Source organism: Pinus tabuliformis, chromosome 2_2 (assembly GCF_031772625.1).
Source record: "Pinus tabuliformis cultivar Carrire ecotype Pingquan chromosome 2_2, CPIR1, whole genome shotgun sequence".
Taxonomy (NCBI): Eukaryota; Viridiplantae; Streptophyta; class Pinopsida; order Pinales; family Pinaceae; genus Pinus; species Pinus tabuliformis.
The window spans coordinates 1,040,006,314-1,040,027,943 of record NC_142300.1 but is presented as its reverse complement, the minus strand read 5'-3'; the positions used below and the strand labels follow the sequence as shown (position 1 = coordinate 1,040,027,943).

Sequence of the window (21,630 nt, the reverse complement as noted above, 5' to 3'; positions counted from 1 at the left end):
CAAGTACCATTGGATAGCAATCTCTACTATAATACATGTAGGCTACCATGGGTATATAAACAAATATGTCAAAAATATCAATTTCCTAGCTACAGCACTTCACAAGGCATAGATTTCTTGTGATAAATTTCTGCATACATAGCTTTGTTAATCTGTAATACAGTTCCATCCTCTACTGGTAATGTAATCATCTCTAGGAGTTCATCCAATGATTTGATACTGGGTTGTCCCTCGACAGCAGGTAGGGCCAATATTCCTTGCAATGGCTGCAATACATTTCCATCCTCTACTGGTAATGTAATCATCTTTGGGAGTTGATCCAATGATTGGATTGTGGGTTGTTCCTCGACAGCAGGTAGGGCCAATATTCCCTGCAATGGCTGAGACAGAACTAGTATGAAGTGACCATCATATATAACATGTTCTTCAATACAATATGCATGCTAAAAATCAAGTGTTTGGATAAACTCATGAGCAGTTTGGGTTACAAGGTTAATAGGAAAAGAAACAACTTGGCATGGTAAATCCTGGGCACTGCTTCTCAGTCATTTCCAACCACCTTGCCAATCACTTGCAGAATTCACACAAATTTATCAGTCGGATAGAATTTTCTTACTTCATTTAGGGTACATCACCCTTAAGCAAGTATGCCAACCTGTATAATCATCAAATCTCTGTAGATATATTGGATTAATGCTTATGTAAGTGCTAAATAAGCTTACTGAGTGGACTGTAATTTGACCACTCTCAGAATATTGAAGGACTTTGATATCACTGTAATGCTATCATCAATTTCAATGCTGAACAGGGGTTTTTTCGAATCTTATAAGTTTTTGCATTAATATGAATCACATCAGTTCCTCATTTTCCGAATAAGTTAGATAAAAATGTCATAGTGCACAATGAAGCAGTGTCAAGTTAGTGGTTTAGCTCATTAATTAACAAGAGGAGGGATCATCTACAGCACAAATGAATGAGGAAGGCATCAAAAGCATGGACAGCACCATGATTTCTTATGTAAAGGAGACAAATGTGTTGCTTGGTATGGACATATTTTTTATTTGTGTACTTTATAAAACTACAAACTTGTATTTATGTAAGCATTGAACATTATAGAGTATGGACAGGATGTAACCTCTGCTCACTATTTTTCTGAAGACATATGAGGTTGGTTGTGCTTGTGTGATGCATTACCCTTCTGGTTACTTGCTTACGGTGGCCAACAACTCTTTTCTATGTTCTGGTCTAGTTTCAAGACTTCACTGATTTGAGTGCTATGAAAACCAAGGCCAGTTCTCGACAATGGAGCACCCCACTCATCAAAACAGTTCTAAGCATATCCAGTTCTGTTTCTAGTGGTTCAATTTGTTGGCTTTGAGATGCCAAGACAATGCTCTGTACATGAATGGCTACAACCAGCCTCTGTAGGTGATGTCCACTAGCAACAAATCTACAACCTAGTCAATGCCCCTGGATTCCTTGCATGTGTTCAATCCCAGTGGTTGGTTGTGCAGTTGGTAACAGAGTTCATAATTGAAGCATTAGAATAACTAAGAATGCAAGTTTCATGTTGACTTGGTTCAAAAGCAACAGGTTCAGAAAACTTCACATCAAGATGCTATAAACCCAAGAGCTTCTTTCTTAAATATGAACACCATAAATAAAATTAGATTTGTTTTGATCATATAACAGATCTAACATTTGAGAATATATTTGAAGAACAATTTAGATTGATGTCTAAAACACTAATTCATTCCCAAATTGTGGTGTGTATACATCATTGTTACAGCTTAGTCTGCAGTATTAGACCAATTACGTGAGAAAATACAGAAACATTGCAATAAAAAGAACCGATAATTGAATTTGTTGAACAATTACAGAGCCATGTGAATTAAATTGACATTCCATGTCAAAGTTCAAAATTTCATGAAACTTCAGGAGAGTAGTGGCATATAATTGAACTTTTACTTTTGCATTGATGAGAGCTCAAACATTCCTCGGTGCTCATCGGGCACCCATATTTTTAATATTGCACTGATGAAGGCTCAAACTTTCCTCAAATTTTGTAGGCACCCATGTTCTCAATGTACCTAGAGCCTTCTGAAACAACACAACATTCCATGTCAAAACACAAAGTTTCATGAACTTTAAGAGAACAGATTATGGAAAAGGTATTTTTATAACAACATAACAATGGAAAAACATAAATATACTTATCATATGATAAAGGTCCACTTGACGACGCCATAATAACCTAGCTTATCTATTCTTTGTGCATACCTCATTGATTCCCACTAGAGTTGAAGTCCTTCTGTAGATGATCAGTCATGGTAGAAGATGATGCTTCTCCACTTATTCTATAGTTACCTAGAAAAATGTCAAACGTTATCGCAAAGAAATTTTCTAGAGCATCAAGGTATATGTGCACACACAATGAAAGAGTGTCAAATGTACCTGGCATGGCAAGTAAGGTTGGATGGTCTTGCATCTCCCTTTGGTCTTGGGTTATCGCCATGGTTGGGGATTGTTGCATTGCTGTAAAAATAAACATACCACATGTTAAAGAATAGTGATGATTAAATACTTAAATCTAAAATCATGACTCTATTCAACACATGAAACAAACCTGGAACCATAGAGACGGCATTATTTGATCGATGACGTCCTCGCTTATTGAGGTATCGAAACTCAAATGGTTCATATTCTGATGGATCAACATTTAAATCAATTTCCAAACCATTGTTTTTTCTGCTGCTTCTTCTTTTCTTTGTGGGGCTAAGGAAACTCTTCTTCCTCTTCAAAGATGGATCAAGAGATTCCAATCCAGGTGTGAAGTCAAAATCAGTAACGTGCAAATTATTGGCTTCATCCAACATTTTTTTAAGCATATCAGTCAATTGGATTGTCTTCGCCAAAGTAGTAGAAGGGTTATCTAAAATGAGATGGGTATAGCTAAACAACTCCTCCCTTGCCAAATGAAGTGCCTCGGCATCTGCGTCAACAACATTTGTGGCCATAAGAGTAGCATCGACATCTTCATCATGGTTTTGAGGCTCTATATTGATCTCAGGTGGGTCATTGCATATGTTATCCTCTGCATGCTGATGAAGCAATGGATTTGAATTATCCGATTGGAAATACAACCAATTAACCTTTATGGCATGCTTGCAAATGTTTCCACGGATAGACCATGGACATTCACACGTTATAAAATCCTTACGATACCAGGTGACAAGGTATTTTTTATCTCGATCTGTCTGACTTCTCACCCAATAACCACGTGTTATGTTCTCATGAGGACAACAATCAGTATCCATAATTTTTCTTGCTCGTTCCACTGATGATTCTAGCTGCTTTTCTCTCTTGTAGTTGTTTAGGAATCCTTCTTCTTTTAAGATTTCCTTGAACCGATAACAAGGTTCAACTGTTGTTAGTAGCATATGCAATAACCAATCCATCCTCCGGGCACATTTTTTCCTTCTATCAGATAGAAATGTTGTTTTTAGGTAACAATGGTATGACTCAACAGCATTATTGGTCTCCTGATTTGCATGAGGAAACTCCCGACAACCTTTCACCCACATACCTAATTGTAAATAGAACGATGTCAGTCTCTCTCTATCACCTTTATAAAAGAAAAAAATACATATAATATGAAAAGAATGTTTACTTACGAATCTTATCTCCAGTGACCCAATTCTTGTTGAAATAGTCTAAGAACTTCTCTTCATCTGCAAACTTGATAAAAAATTGATTGATTGCATCTTCCACTTCATAATTGAGAGTGTGTTTCATGATGAAACCTAACTCACTGAACATCTCTTTGGCTTTTATGGAACTAGTGGCCAATCGATTGACATTTTTCAACCAAGCCCTCCGTACATGCCAAACGCATAAGATCACATCACAACCTGTGATCCTCCTGCCATATTCAATGCATTTTAGTGTGATATTTTTAGAAAAAATGCAAGTTTGGTTATATCATGACAATGTTAAAGTTACCTCAAGGCACTGATTTCAGCCAGTGCATCATCAACCATGAAAGCATTGACTTTCCAATCAGGACGGGTTTGGAAACACTTGCGCATGAGCTGCTCTAGCCATATTGCAATATCATCTGATGTGTTTCGTGATGCCACGACCCATGCAACAGGCACCCCGCTTTGTTGTTCATCAAATGCCACGAGTGTATACAACTGATACTGTCATTTTGAACATTACATAAATTCAAATACAAGTTATTAATCATTTTGAATGGATACAACTTAAATAAATATATTCAATAAATCATTGGCATCTGACTTACCCCATATTTGTTTGTGTTAAATGTTGAATCCATGGCTATTAAGCTATTGTGCGATAGCTTGACCATTGTCTCCAACATCCACTTTGTTTGAATCCCTATTATAAAATGGACCTCCACACCATTGGGCTTTTGGTAAAAGAAAAAATCTTGTCGATGCTTTTGATACCAAAGGTTTACACTCATTTCATCCTTTTTGTGAAGTTGATAATTTCCCTTCGCCAACCTATTATAAATGTTTACAATATCTTTCCTGCATAAGAAGAAATCTCTATCTCGAGCTGCCACATCGATGTCAACATGTCTCTTAATGTGGCTTCTATACACTACATCAATAGGCGCTCCCAAAAAGAAACAACTCTCTACATATGAAACAATGTCCCTCGAAAGCTTTGGCCTAAGCAAGGCCCTGGTCTCACCTGAAGTGTCACATTGACCATGACAAGCCCAACCTTCCCCATCTTCATGTTCATATGTATTGAAAGTTAATATTGCTCTATCAGGAATTTCATGCATAACTTTCACAATAAAGTGGCATTGGCAACCCCTCTTCTGCACAAATGAGGTCCTTCGTTTAGCTGAAAGATTTCCTCTTTTGTCCTCTGGGCCAAATGAACAATAATAACTAAACCAAAAATTTCAATTGTTAGTACATACAAAGAAAGATAACCGTGGTTTCAAAAGATGTAAACAATATATATTTTAAATACTCACATATCATATTGCAATGCAGCAGTAGATCTTTCTTTTGGTTTACCCTTTGTTTTTCGTACGAATTTACGTGGAGCAATAGGATTTTCTTCCTCTCCTTTTATAAAGTCAGCAACTCGTCGTAACGGGATTATAGCAACACGATCAATACCATTGTTTTTTGTATTTATTTCTGTCCAAACCAAGTCTTTATTAGAGAAAGTAATTTTGTCTTTGAGGTCTTGCACCTCAAGATCCATGATATATTTCCATTTCTTTCGCTTGCCCATTTTGAACTAATCTGGTCAAACAACATGCAAGAACATCAAAACCAAAATTTTGATCTTAGCAAGTTATTCAACATATATATAAATATAAAACCTCTTTTATGCTTTTTTTGAGGTCTAAAATATCAATCACTCAATAATGACAAAAATAAATAGCACGAAAGGATGCAAAAAATTTGGGATGCAAGCATTTCCTTTAAGAATTATAATGTATTATGGTGTGTCATAAATACCATCCTGTACAGCATCATCATTTCCCAACATTCTTATTTTTGAACCCTTGGGGCTTCTTATAAAATTGTTTTTCCCATTACCCTGTTTCAATGGTTGGAAGCTTTATTGATTCAGTTTCTTTGTGCCCAGTATTTGATAGCAGAGAGTTTCAATTTCTATGTGTTTCTATGAATTTCATGGAGAAGGATTGTTAGACCAGATTAGTTAGGTTGAGTGGCCTGTATAGAGGTGATCATAGAGAAGTTGCACTCAGAATTGCATTGAACACAAAAACTAAAACTCAAAGCCCTTATTGGCATACTGAACATCAAAGGTACATCTTGTTATTCCATTGCCCACTAACTATTGTGCAAGCTACAATGAAGACAAAGATCATATTTTCACCTAACGATTGAAAGTGCACTAACATGCCTGCAAGTTTCAAAAGATTTGGAAGGAATTACTATTTCGCTGATGCTGCAGATGCTACCTCATCCTCTCTATGGCATCAGGGATAGAAAAACGCTGACAGTCCAAGTCTGCAAGGGGATAAGGGCTCTAAGGTGGAATTCCTATATTTAGAGACTACAACAGAGTTCCATCAGGTTAAGAGATAAAGAGGATACGTTAATCTGGTCCAAAACAGTGTTCAGGGTGATACACGAATGTTGGAACACTTGGGACATAAATCTATGTTTCCTATGGGAGGTCTAGGTGGGTATTTATGATGGTGGAAATCTATTAAATTTCCATGGAAGAATCATCTTTTCATGTGACTAGCCCTTGTGAATAAGAACCTGACTTGGGGGGTCTTGAAAAAACAAACTTGGCATGGCCCTAATAGACGCACTCTGAGTAAAACTGAAGATGAAAGTTGAGTCTGAAACCATCAGCCATTTTCTTATTCACTGTCCCTTCTCAAGAGAAGTACAGGCCGATTCTTTGACTCTGAACAGAGGTATAGGTCACTGGCAAGGGAAGGACTGAATTCATGATAACTGGTCTGGGCACTGTGGCACTCGCCATTATAAGGAGACAAAATTTTCTTATGGCATAATGATGACCTAGTTGTATATAGGAGTATTAATGCAGCAGAGAAAATTTAGGATCAACAAATATAGTCTACTTGTCTGTTTCTGAGTTGAGTAATATATATAACAGCATATTGCTAATGTTTGACAAAGCAACATACCAAGTTGGTGAGATTGGAACTAGGTTCCACACATGCACATGCATTGGCCCACAAGTAAACTAACCAGAAAGAAGAGTCACCCCTTCAACATGTACAAGGCAAACCTACACATGCACATGGAAACAAGTAAAAAGAAAAAAAACAGTCCACTAAACATGCATAAGACATATGTAGTAATTTGGACATATGTAGTCCACTATAAATGTGAAGAGGAACCCAAGAGTTGCCATGTCCACAACTCTGCAGCTTAGAGGGAGAGGGATTATCAGAGTGAATGCTCAACAGAGACCCCAAGACTGCAAGTTGGAATACAATATAAACACCCAACAGCACATAAGTTTCAGTGGTGTTCTTCAATTTCCTGCGGCTCAACTTTTTAATTGATGGGCTGCAGAATGGCATCTTCATTTGCTCCATCATCAATTTCCCTATTTGAATACCACTCAAACATATGAATGAACTCATGTGCCTGCTGAGGGTAATTATAAGGGAAGGCAACATGGAAAAGTGGTGGGCTATTTCCATGAGGCTCTGCAACAGCTACCAAGAAAAAGATGTGAACGTTCCCTCTACAGGGGAGGCAGAAGGAAGGAAGCACCGGTGGGGCAGAAGGAAATTTGTGGACTCCTTTGTAGTTAGCTTTTTAAAAGTAGCTCCTGTACTAGGGCCTTGCTTCTAATGGTGGGAGCAAACATGCTTTTTCTGCATGCCTTGTGCATATAAATGAAGTTGAGTGCTAAGCACCGGTGGGGCAGAAGGAAATTTGTGGACTCCTTTGTAGTTAGCTTTTTAAAAGTAGCTCCTGTACCAGGGCCTTGCTTCTAATGGTGGGAGCAAACATGCTTTTTCTGCATGCCTTGTGCATGTAAATGAAGTTGAGTGCTAATTAGGATGTGCATCTATCAGATCGAAAATATGTTTGCAAATTTCTTATTTGACATATGTTTGCCATCTCGCAATTGTAAGACTCTTAGAGAGAAAATTATGTGGCATCAAATAGAACAACACAACATATGAATAATTTTTGATCATATATTCTAGTATTTTTGATATGCTTTGTTTCAAATTGGCAGGGTTTGACTCAAGAATCAAAGAGCAAGCCATCTGTTATAGGAACAGCTTCCCTCAACCTCGGGGAGTATGCATTGCCTATGGAGTATGCATTGTCTGCAAGGAGTGATGGATGTGAATATGTATTTGACAGTGATTCTGTTGATGAATGTGATGAGGATGAGGCTGAGGATTGCTTGAAGGAGAAGATTCTTCGACTACTCCTTTCATTAATGTGGACAACACATAACAGAAACATACTCCTGTACGTAACGCAGACCACTCAGACTTGCAGATGCTACCATTTTTGGTATTGAAATTCATCCTTCTCTATGTGAAAAGTAGGTGGCATGTTTGCGCTGCCAATTCCTGTCCTTCACTTTCTGGAATGCTTCGTATGGGAAACGAGATTTCAAATTTGTCTAAGTATATGATGCCACGGGTCTCTTCCTAATACCAAGAATGGGAAACAAAATTGAATTACTGTGATTTGTCGGACAGAGGCGGTAAGAAGATCAGTATGAACATCATCGACTTATTGAAGAGAGTGGTTTCGGTTTCCAGTTTCCAGTAGTTTTACCTATTGGATTCATTCAATTACAGGAAATAATGGACAGAAAAGTCGTGTCAGATGAGAAGGAAATGGTCGAGAGGCATATTGAACGCCTCTGCTCTCACCTTGTCCTGGCTGATTACATGAAGGGTACACACAAGAGTTTTCAGGAGAAGATTCTACACGCTGTGGTTTTGTGGTTTGCTGTCAGGGAAGTCCGCCTGGTTTTCAAATACATTTACTCCGGACTGCACTGTAAAGGTATAAGTCGTCGATTAATGTAATTAACAGCGGGGAGTTAGTTACAACACCTGAAGAGTTTGAATTCAATTATCGTTCACCAAATAACAGAAAGAACGACAACAAATTGGTACCTGATAGCAAAGGGTACCTGCGAGGAGTACCTGGCCTCCCAGCTGCAGTGCGGAAGGAGTTCGCAGAGGGGTAAGCCAGCACAGCGGAAGCGCAGAGCAGAGCGGGTAGTGAGTATCAGAGCTTGAATGGGCGCGGGTGACCATTTCGAATGGAGGGAATTACTCCCTGCAGGAATTACTCCCCGATCGGTCAGGGATGTCAGGCGATCGGTCAGGGATGTCAGGGCGGTCAGGGAGGGTGGCGAAGAACGAGCTGAGAGATGGTGGCGGAGGAGTAGGAGATTTCCGGTAGCCGGAGCTGGACGATTTTCCGGCCGGTGCCGGAAAAAGGGCCATTCTACAGCCTAGGTAGACTACTCCATTTTGAAATGCCAATTAAAGGATGGTTCATGGGGAACTGAATATCACTTTCTACTGTCGGAGCGCCTGCTTGCCACTCTTTCTTGCGTTCTTGCGCTCTGTCAATGGAATGTTGGGGATCTCCAAGTACAGCAAGGTACGTAGTCCTTATTATTTGAAAAACAATTCGTACTGCATTAAAATGGTGCCCTTTTTCAGCAAACAGTGGAATGTAGTATGTTTCAGTAGATTTGACACTTAAGCACCGTACATCTATTTTAACTTTTAATTTATTGTACTTATATTGGATTATTATTGTTAAATATCTATTTTAACTTTCGATTTATTCTATTCATATTAAATTATTATGGTTAAATATCTATTTTAATTTTTGATTTATTTTATTCATATTAAATTATTATTAAATATCTATTTTATTTTTTGATTTATTTTATTCATATTAAATTATTATTGTTAAATATCTTTTGTAACTTTTGATTTATTTACTTAAAAATCTATTTTAGATTTAGATTTACTTCACTTAAATTTGATTATTAAAATTAAAAACTTATTTTCAAGTCATTTTGATTCAAATAATTTTCTAATAATATTTTTTTTTCAAATCAAATAATTTTTAATAATAATATTTATTTTTTAATTTGAAAAATTATTATAGTTAAAAATCTATTTTAACTTTAGATTTACTTCATTTAGATTAGATTATTAAAGTTAAAAACTTATTTTCAAGCTATTTTGATTTAAATAATTTTTAAATAATATTATTTATTTCTTAATTTGAAAAATAATAAACATTGAATGCCATTTATATAGAATTTAATTAATTAATTAATTAAGCTAGCTCTTATCATATATATTAGATTCGTTTTAGTTTAGGATTTGTAAAGTGGAAAAGCTAAAATTCACTTAACTTAATTCTAATAAAAAATATAATTTAGTAGGTTTATTAATGTTAGTTATTATTATAAAATTATAATTGAGATTTTTTATTATAGATAATGCTGGTATTAACCTTTATTAAAATTATAATTGAGACAATTTATAGATGATGTTCGTATTAACATTTATTAAAATTATATTTAATATATCTGAATTTTAAAAATAATGAATAATTTTTCATACAAATATGAGAAAGAATAATATATATATATATATATATATATATATATAAATTACTATCGATAAAGATCACAGAATTGTATAAAAATGGCCTAAGTGAAATTCAAAAAGACATTTGTTTTTGTGTGAATATGGCATTTTATAGAGAGAGCTTCTAATATAATAATAATCAAAATGGCTAAGATGTCAAGATCTTATTAAAAATTTTTAATATCTTAATTATTAAATAGAACGTGCATTAAAGGTGTCAAAGTTCACCCACTATTTCTTTACTTATTCCAATTGCATCCTTGGTGTCCATTGGAAAGCTTCTTTTCTTCCTCCAATTATAGCCTTTGTGTCTATTGGAAAAGGCTAAGTGAAAGGACCTTTTTCTTCTTCTAGTTATAGCCTTGGTGTTTATTGGAAAAGGTTAAGTGAAAGGACCCTTGTGTTGTAGGCAATATCGAACATTTGTCCCAAGAATCAATTGTATCTAGTGGTGAACAACTTCAGATATTATGGAGTGGGAATCGACTCAAGTCATTGTGGTAGGCTAGGGTTATTGTTGACAAAAATATTTGACAACCAATTCATGATTGCTTCTATGTTGAAGCAAAGTTTCCATAAAGGTTTCCACCTTTAAATGATTTTTGGTTTCTTGCTAACTTGACTCATCTATGAAGGATTTAATGAATATCTTCGAATTTTTTTATAGAATGCTCATGTCTCTATAAGGCAAGGCAAGTTTCACACATATTTTTATAGTCCATGTTCCCAAGACAATGAACCATAGGTTTGAGATTGTCTCCTCTTTGAGCGTACGAAGCACTCCCAAACCTTGAGCAAACCCCATCTGTATCGCTCTATGTCCACCTCAGGGGGGGGTGGTTTGGCCCCCCAGCCTTCGGCCCTTTTGTCTTTGGTAGTCTTCCTTCTAATCCATCCAACACCCCATCCAGCTCCCGATCCAGGGTCAACAAAAAAGCCTCAGCTGCAAACCACAACCCTAGAGCCAATGGCTCTGCGTCCACGGGGAACATTCCCAGTCAGAACAGTATGACAGGCCCATCCCCTTGCAAAGCATTCCCAGAGAAAACACCCACATTGATCATCAAAGATCCTTGGATCGACGAATACAGAGATCACATGAGTAAACATGCCCTAATCTGCCGATTCATGGGAGTTTGACTCAATGAAAAGGCTCTCTGCTGGTGGATAAACTAGAAGTGGAAGACTAAAGGGGACTATGAACTTCAGCTGGGGTCAAGGAGCTTCTTCACTATCATCTTCACTCATAGGGATGACAGAGAATGCATTTTCGAAGGAGGCCCATACTTTTACAACTCTGCAGGACTCTACATGACGTACTGGAGACCCAACTTTGCTCCAGAACAGGAAGTTTTCAAAAAAGTTCCAGTATGGATCAGACTCTACTCTCTACCTGTTGACTACTGGAATAAGCGCATCTTGGAAGCCATCGGGAATCAGCTGGGAGTCTTCGTCAAAACCTCAGATCTCACATCTCAAGGTAAGTACACTGCCTACACTAGAATTTGTGTTTACATGGATGTATCAGGACCCCTCCCAGGCCACATTGATCTGGTCCATAGGGGAGTTCATTGGAAGCAATCCATTAACTATGAAAACATCCCATTCAGATGTCGGAAATGCTGACAACATGGACATCTTAGTCATGGTTGCCCCCTTAATCAACCCCCACCACAACCCCAAGTGGAAAAGGTGAATAATCCACCCCCAGGATTCATCCCAGTATCAAGGAAGAACAAAGGGCAGAAGGGCAAAAATCCTCTGAAGCCCTCCACTAACCCGACCCCCACCCAGCATAATAGCTTTGAAGCACTTGGCAACCTTGCTCCAAATCAGAACCCTTTGGAATCTCCCACCCTCACTATTCAAGATCTATCCATGGTTGTTCAGTTATCAAACCCATCAAACACTTCCATCCCAAACCCTGACTCACACCAAGCCCAGCCACAGCAACAAAACCCACAACCCCTTCCCATCCAGAACAATACAAGCTCGACCTTATTGCAACCCCCTCCCTACACAGAAACCTATTCAGGCCAGCCATCCTCAACCACTCCTACTAATCCTCTCGAGGAGATCATAGGCGACCTAGATCTCCAAAAGGCCAATGAGCAATGGTCCAAACTGGGAGTGGATGCCATTCCCCAGGAGCATTTGGACAAAATAGAAATGGCATACCTACAGTTGGAATATCTCAACCAGAATGCAGCCAAAAAGCAATGGGGAAACAACAGCTAATCAGGCATTCAAGCCAACCTGGATCTGGACCAATACAGGTTGAAAGGTTTGGGAAGAAAGAGGTGCCAAAAAACCACAAAACAACAAATACAAGAACTCGGCAGGTGCCTAATCAATGAAGGAAAAGTCAGGACCTTGGTCCTATCCACTCCAATGGTTACTCAATGAAGATCAAAACTTGGAACATTAGGGGGCTAAATGGTACCTCCAAAAGATGAATCCTAAAAAACCGTCTTTTCTCGCAATCCCCGGACCTTATTCTTCTCCAAGAATCCAAATGCTCATCCAATGGCATAGAGACGCTTAAAAAACTCTTTTCAAAAGGCTATCATTGCATAAGCACAGAAGACATTGGGCAAGCAGGAGGGCTACTCATGTTTTGGAATAAAAGCAAGTTCTTTATGTAGAATGCTTTGTCCACTAAGCATTCGTTATTAGTCATATTCAACATGCTAGAATCAAGGCATACAATATGGATCGCCAATGTGTACGGACCTCAGTGGATCCAGGAAAAGTTCAAGATGCTGGAAGACCTGGATGAGGTCTGACAACACCATGGGGCAAATCACTGGATCTTAGGTGGTGACTTCAACATGATCACCACCCTAGAGGAAAAGAAGGGAGGCTTAAGAAGACTGGATAAAGACACGGAAGCATTCAACACCTTCATAGCTGCATCTAAACTCATTGATGTCCCCACAGTCAATGGTTTGCATACTTGGAACAATAAGCAAGGGGGAAATAGGCAAATTGCATCGAGGCTCGACAGGTTCCTTATCTCAGAATCCATCATGCTCCAAAATATAGATATGGAGGCTAGCATTTTGCCTATTTGGGGATCTAATCACTGGCCAGTGCAGATTCACTTCACCAATATGGACAGGCCTCACAATAGACCTTTCAGATTCGAGTCTTTTTGGATAGATCACCCAACATTCATGCAAAATATATAGAACTGGTGGACTCAAACCACCATAGAGGGCAATAATATCATGTACATGTTCCAGCAAAAGCTCAAGATCATCAAAGCCAATCTCAAACACTAGAACAAGAACACCCTTGGCAACATTTTTCAAGCCAAGAGAGAGCTCAAGGAAAAAATGGCCGGCCTCGAGCAAACAATGATCAAGGAAGGGCCCACTGACGAAATGTTGGCTCAGGAATCAAACATACAAAGGCAATGGGAAGAAAGGCTAAGACAAGAAGAGATGCTTTGGAAACAAAATCGAGGGTGCAATGGTTAAAACGTGGAGAACGCAACACAAGTTTATTTCATAAGTCAACCATTTAGCACAAAGGCAACAATCATATTCTATCCCTCAAAAAAGCTGACGGCGCTAAAGTTTATACCACGGAGCAAATAGGAACTGAACTTAACTCATACTTCAATTCACTTCTCAAAGATCCCTTTCATGGTAGAACCCAAGCCATCAGTGAAGTCATCGGTGCTATCCTCCCCTTAGTTACGGAAGAGCAAAACTCCCTTCTTTTAAAAGAGTTCATTGAGCAAGAGATTGAAGCAGTCGTCTTCACCATGGCTACTGACAAAGTCCCCGGACCAGATGGCTTTACAATTGAATTCTTTAAAGCTTGCTGGCCCATTATCAAGGCTGACCTTTTCAACCTTATAAACTTTCACAGAACCAAGAGAGTGTTGCCTACCATCAATGCCACCTTCCTCACCCTAATTCCAAAATCTGATCAAGCTGACTCACCCGACAAGTTCCGTCCCATAGCTATTTGCAATTCCATATATAAAATCCTATCCAAACTGATGGCTAACAGACTTAAACCCATCGTCCCCTCAATCATATCTCCAGAGCAATCAGGATATGTTGAAGGCAGGTAGATCACCGACAGCATAATCCTCACTCAGGAGGTTCTGCATTCTATCAAAACACAGAGGATTCCAGGTATGCTCATCCAGCTTGACCTTTCAAAGGCCTTTGATAAAATTAGTTGGATCTACATAAGAGCAATCCTCCAGGATTTCGGCTTCAGTAAGATTTGGATAAATTGGATAATGGAATTGGTCTCGGGAGCATTCTTTCCAATCATGCTGAATGGAGGGCCCTTGCAACCCTTCCTTCTGTCCAGAGGTATAAGACAAGGAGATCCCCTGTCTCCTTTTCTTTTTGTTATTATGGTAGAGGGTCTAGGAAGATCTCTATCCAAAGCAAACCAGAAGAATCAAATCAAAGGCATCAAACCTGCACCTCATGGCCCCATAGTAACGCATCAACAATTTGTAGATGATATAATGCTAATGGGATCCCCCACAATGTAGGAAGCTCGAACCATCAGCAAGGTGCTAAAGACATTCTTGGAGGCCTCTGGTATGGAAATCAATATCACAAAATCCAAACTGTTTTTCTTCAATACTTCCGTTCCTATGTAGAGAAATCTTAGCAGAATTCTTAATATTCAGAAGAACTCCCTTCCAACCAAATACCTTGGCATTCCACTCTCGGAATATGCCCCCAAATCTATAAACTGGGAAGCCCTCCTTAACAAAATGAAGGCCAAGTTAAGTAGTTGGACTCACAGAGCCCTAAACATGGCTAGCAGACTGCTTTTGGTCAAATCAGTTCTTCAAACTATGCCTGCCTACCTGTTCTCGGCCCTCGCGGCTCCTAAAGCTGTTTATAAATCCATTTGAAACATCTAGCAGTCCTTGAGCTTCTAAGAAATCAAAGTGGGCTCTCCTCAAGTGGACAGACAACTGTAAACCAAAATTGGTGGGAGGACTAGGCCTAAGAGATCCTGAAATCCTAAGCAAGGCTGTAGTAGTGAAAATCTGGTGGAGATGGGTGGAAAATCCTAATTCCCTCTGGGGAACCTTGTGGAAAGCGAAGTACACGAATCAAGTCAGGGACAAAGACCTCATCAGGCTCACTGGTAACACTCAATGATCCCCCCTCTCGAACAAAGCATGGGAAAATAGACATATTGTTCAGAGGCACAGCTTCTGGGAAGTGCACCAAGGCAACACCACCCTCTTCTGGGGGGATGCATGGCAACAACTCCCCCCCTAGACCACCTAGATTGGACTACTCTTAAAAGGGCATGCAAGAAGTAGGGTTGGTAACTATAGCAGACTACTGGAAATGTATGAATGCGGCTACTACATGGCAAAAATGGCTATCAAAAGAGCAATGGATCACCCAAGGCTGCCAGTTGAATATAGACCCTCTTTTACAAGACCTAGATCAGCAGAGAATCCTCACATCAAATAAAGAGGATATCCTTCGGTGGGGAAGTAACCCTAAAGGAACCTTCAACCTCAAAGAAGCCTACAAGATCATGGCTGCCTCTCCTAACTCGCAACCGGACCCAAAATGGCACGCTCTATGGAACAGAGGAACCTAGCCCAAAATCACCCTTTTCTCCTGGCTGGTCTTGCATAACAGAGCACTCACATGGGACAATATTTAGAAACGGGGTTTCATAGGGCCTTCCCACCATGTCCTCTGTGAGAATGATTAGGAAACTCTCAATCATATTCTCAAAACTTTCCCCACTACCTGTTCTCTTTGGGATGACATGGCCATCGTCTTCAGACAATCCAACAGAAGCAGGAACTCTATTTGTCATTCACTAAGCAACTGGAGATCCTCCATATCCTCCAACCCTCTGGTCAACAGAGCTTAGAATCTCATTCCCGGAGCCATAGCATGGATCCTTTGGAAAGAGCGCAATGCAAGAATCTTCAAGAATTCAGCGATGGCAGTGGACATGTTAAAAGGAAAGATGCGATAACTCATCACAAAGTCGATCAATGCCATGGGTATATTACAGCCAGAGGGAAGCACATCTCCGAGTGACCAAAGAATAATCCAGATCCTAAATCTCAAAGCCACGACCATTCCTATTGGAAGGAACTAGGCTTCAGTTGCTATGTCGCAAGGCAAGTGGTGTCTGCCTCCATTTCAAACATTCAAGATGTATTTTGACAAGGCGTCAAAGGAAAACTCGGGAAACGTTGGTTACGGTGGAGCAGTCAGGGATCATGCTGGTACCATCCATCTCATCTATCATGGCAATCTTGGCATGATCACCAATAATGCTGTAGAGCTAATCACTCTCATCCGAGGCATCACCCTAGCTGATCGCTATAGACTTCTACAGCTGGTGGTGGAAGGAGATTCGGATATTGTCATCATGTTATTGCAAAAACTCCAGACTGGCACCCAGGTGGACAAGATAACCCCAAGCTAGAGGCTCTCGACAATCCTAAGGGACCTACAAGGCCACCTCAGCAATATTCAAGGTGTCACCTTTCAAGTGGTTTGAAAAACAGCCAACAAGTTGGCCGATGCCATGGCCAATGCTGGCGTTCAATCCAATCTTGAAGACTATCACATCCTTTGGCAAGATTTGGAGGATGGGGAAATCAAAGCTACATGCAATACCATTAACAACTTGGACCTTCGGGCCATGTAAACATGCAGAGCATGACTGTCACTGTTTTTCCTTGTTTCTTCTATGTATTCATCTATATTGATAACTCTACCGAATGTAAGTGTACTGTTAGAAAACAAACACAGAGTATTCGTTGGGTTCTCAGAATAGGCCCAGATAGTTTTGTAAAGGCAGACATAGGGAGGTCCCCTCGACTCCCACTCTGCATTTTGTATTTTACTGTATTCTATTAATATAAAGTCTCGCTTAACCTTTACAAAAAAAAATGAACCATAGGTTTGAGATGGATATCATGAAGGGCGAGAGGAAGAGGCTCAATCTGCACAAGAAAATTGAAATGCACAAATTTAGGCTTGTGAAATTATGCACTTGAATTCACTAGGCATTTTTGGGAAAGAAAATTCTATTCTAGAATATCTCATTCACATACAAAATATAGAGATAATAAAGGAATTACCTCTTCTCAGGGGAGGGAATCAAGCCTTGAATCATACCAACAAGAGGGGAGCTGAATGCTAGAAGCCATCGTTCTCGTTACACCAATGTCACACAACCCTAGATAGAGCTTGAAAAAAATAAATTTGTTCTTGTCTAGTCGAGAAGCATCCTAATAATCCTACCTTAATAATAGAGTATCATGAATAGAGCACTCATTGGAATCCATGTAAGGAAAAACAAGCATGTATTAGTGGTAGGAAGGTATTATTCTTGGTTTCCCTTCTTCGTGGGGTGTGAATGTCTCGTAATTCACCATATGTGATGTTAATGAACCATCATGTGGTTGATATATTGAATTAAGGGATGGTTTGTGTATAAGCCTTGTTGTTGATAATTGATCCCTGCCAATTTTTCCTTACGAACCAAATTGGTTGGAGAGTCAACCATAGAGTTTTTTTCCCATAGAATATGAAATAGCAAGGCATAAGCTTCTATTGTGTTAAGTAATGAATCCAAGGATCCATGTGAGGAAAAATAAGCATGTATTAGTGGTGGGAAGGCATTATTGTTGGTTTGCTTTTGTGGGGTGTGAATGTCTTTTAATTCACCATATGCGATGTTAATGAACCATCATGTGGTTGATATATTGAATTAAGGGATGGTTTGTGCATAACGATTGTTGTTGATAATTGATCCCAAATTGGTTGGAGAGTCAACCATAGAGTTGTTTTCCCATAGAATATGAAAATAGCAAGGCATAAGATTCTATCATGTTAAGTAATTAATCCAAGGATCCATGTGTAGGTATATATAATTTTCCATTTATGGTTGTGGATAGCCCTACCTATACATGTCACCCCTAAAAATTTTATTTGTTTGTTAAAAGTATTTAAAAAAACATTTCTAAATAATTATATTTTTGATAAGTTAAAATGTTATAAATGTAGGTATTCCAACCAACATTTGATACTTTCAATGTGGATGTACTTAGGAAATTTTAAGAAAAAACATTTTTCATATTTAAACTAATGATGGTCACAAATATGTCAATTTCTTTCCACCCACTAGAATTTAGGAATTTTTTAATGCTTTGTTTCACTATGTAGCTCATGATATTTTGTTCTTATTTTATCAATGTTGATTTCCTTATTTATGCTAGTCAAAATAAGGATACTTTTGGTATTCTAGAATAAGGTTGATCAACTCCTTATAGAATTTTTTATTTGCTATTTTATTTTTCTACACAAATTTGAATGTAACTAGTATAAATCTATCTTAACTCCAAATATATCATGCGTTGAGAGAGATCAATGCAAACCTTTTTTATAATGTAAAACATATAGAAGACTACACCTTGAGGGATCTCAGCCCATTATATATTTGAAAGTTTAGGAAACTTAGAAGTGCTAATTGAAAGTAATATAGAATTTTCTTTCAGTAAAGTATACAAAGACGGTTTTGAACATGTGGCCCTTTGTGAGGTAGCACATCTTATTAACCATTAGACCTACTCAAACTACACACACAATTTAGATGACAGGATTTGACTCCATTTTGAGGGTGTTTTGTTGACTAGTATGCCATCTTTTTTTAATTTCTTTAAATACTTTTTTCTAATTACAATGTGTAAACTCCTCGTTCATCATTATCATCATCTCATATAAAGCTTCTCTTGAAATATTTTTATCTTTGATCAATGTTTCCATATATTTATATATATAGTTATTTCTCTCTCTGTACCTTTTTATTTCCTCTAGGAAAAATCGTAATTTTCATTATGAAAAAAAATAAAAATACACATTGTACAGGATGTATACAAGCCAAAATGTGACTATTGTGTGATCAATAATCATCTAATAGTCTATAATAATTGCCATGATATATATATATATATATGTGTGTGTGTGTGTGTGTGTATATATATATATGTATGTATATATATATATGTATATATATATGTATATATATGTATATGTATATGTATATGTATATATGTATATATGTACATATGTACATATGTACATATACATATACATATACATATACATATACATATATATACATATATATATATATCTATATCTATATATATATATATATATATATATATATGAAAATAGATCTGGTATCTGTGATGTCTCCATCTGCTGAGAAAAGTCTAAAATTATCATATACATATGATATTTTGTCTGATAGTGCAAAAAGGAAAAATATATCAAAAAGGCCCTTGTCATGATGTGTTGTCCTGTGCTATCTCAGTAAATGAATGGTAATAGCACTGATAACGATCGTGCCCATACTTCTCTTTCACATTCCAAGTACCAAACACCTGCTGCGAGCCCTCTTTGGATAGCTTGATGGAAAGTGTATTCCTTTCCCTATAAATATGTTGGCAAGATATGAAGTCACAAAATGAGATTTAAGCATCATGATTTCATCCAATATGTTGCAAAGAGTGTGTGTGTGTGTGTGTGTGACATATAGACCGTTGATTATACTAATCCACAACCAAATTTGAATCACCAAAAACCTGTAGATTTCGACAATTCTTTTCAATAGAAAATAATAGGAGCAACTTGAGACTGTATAGTTCAACAAAGTTATTAGTGTCATGTCCCAGTCCTGCTTTGAGTTCAAAATGATGAGATTCTGATAGATGAAGAGTTGCTCCTCCACCACATCTTCCATGCTATGAAACTCTGTCAAAATATGCTGATGGTTTTGAGTGGTCAATGGATTCCTCAATGATAGTACGAGGACATTGTTATAGATCTTCATCGCGGAGGAGACTATAAGTGGTAACAATATGTGCACTGATGGCTTTAGATATGAAACCATTGTCTTGGAATATTTTACGATTTCTCCCTATCCATATACCTCAACAAGTGAGGGGTGGAATGTTCCACAATTTTTTGGAGGTGGCATCATTCCATGATTTCTACCAGGCCTGACTGATATTTCCCCCCTAGCATTTGATAGTAGTAGAAAGACCTTGATATACCAAATTCCAGACTCGGTTGGCTACTTGACATGATAAAAATAAGTGTCCAATGAATTCCTCAACTTCTCTGCAAATAAGACACCAAGATGGGCCTTAGGAGGATCGGTTTTTCAAATTTTCACCCATGGCAATTTTATCTTCTAGAATGCACCATAGTAACGTCCTGGATTTGGCAGGGATCCTTGGTTTCCAGAGATGTTGGACCACCACCAAGGTTTGATTTCAAGTTATTTTGCAGGACTGATATATAGGTTGTTAGTGTCAGTCCTTGAAGCCTTCCACCAGTGATCAAGCATGCTCTTACAAAGTGTTCTTAGGGCGTCAAAGTCAAATTTTGTCATTTCAGTGATTCTTCAAGTAAAATTTGGTCACTAGGTATTAGGTCTAGGATTGTTTTCACTCCTTCCAAAGTTTTCAAGTGTCGGTCCATGTCACCATTCAGCTGAGTGTACCATCATTCAAAGGGTTTTCATCATCATTTCAGGTTCCAATAGGTCATTTTACACTTTGTTTGTGTTTAAGTTGTACTTGGGTAAGGCTCATTTCCCTTTCTTAGGGTTTTGAAGGTAATTTATCTTGGATGGTCAAATCATCAACAAAAATTGTATCCTGATGTTCATATACCTTCCCCTATCCTTAATATACCTTCTTAAGTACTTCCAATTACTAATATCCCTCAAATTCATCATTTTCCCACAAACCCTAGCTTCTTGGCACAATTTGACAATTTTCTAGGCTAGGCCTGTGTTTTGCCCTTTTGGACCCCTTCCCCTCACTCAATATTTGAAATTTCACCTTCCCCTACTTCTTAACATCCCTCCCTAATTCCAAAAATTTTCTCAAGAATTTAGAAGCCCCTTATCCCCTTCATTTCACTTCATTTTGACAAATCCCCTGTTCCACACATTGGGATAGGTTTTACTCAAATGATGTTTCTAAGCAAGAAAAAATGAATTTGGAAAAAGTGAGAGAGGTTTTTGTCCATAATAGTCCAAGTACAAAAAACCTCCTTCATTTTTTACACAGGTGTCATGGTTTTAGAGAAATGTCAAAAAGTACAGTTTCCTCAGGAGGGTTGTTGCACTTCTAGAATGACCTTGGAAAAATCAAGAGTTCTCCTAGCCTGGTTGGCCAAATGACTTACTTGATGAGTCAAATGACAAATAGACACAAAGTGCTTTCTAATGAGCTATCATGAGCTCAATTTGGAGTTGAGGAAGACCTTCACAAGTTTACTGCAACAACACTCTGCATTTAGGCAACCTCATTTTGCACATTTTGACCAGTCTTGGGAGATTTGACTTTCGACAGGGCAAGTGAACTCCAAATTGAAAAATTCAAGATGTTCTAGAAGGTAGCCTTT

General features: G+C 38.1%; 1 protein-coding gene across 1 annotated transcript in view; it reads left to right on the top strand.

Moving 5' to 3' along the window:
* Positions 1-8,788: 8,788 nt before the first annotated feature.
* The window catches only part of LOC149196923 (alpha-bisabolene synthase-like), a 40,797-nt gene continuing 27,955 nt past the window's right edge, over positions 8,789-21,630 (top strand). Inside the window, exons 1-2 of the mRNA XM_089408493.1 lie at positions 8,789-8,950; positions 9,011-9,158. Coding sequence (XP_089264619.1) covers positions 8,789-8,950; positions 9,011-9,158 — 310 coding nt within the window. The remainder of the gene's footprint in view (positions 8,951-9,010; positions 9,159-21,630) is intronic.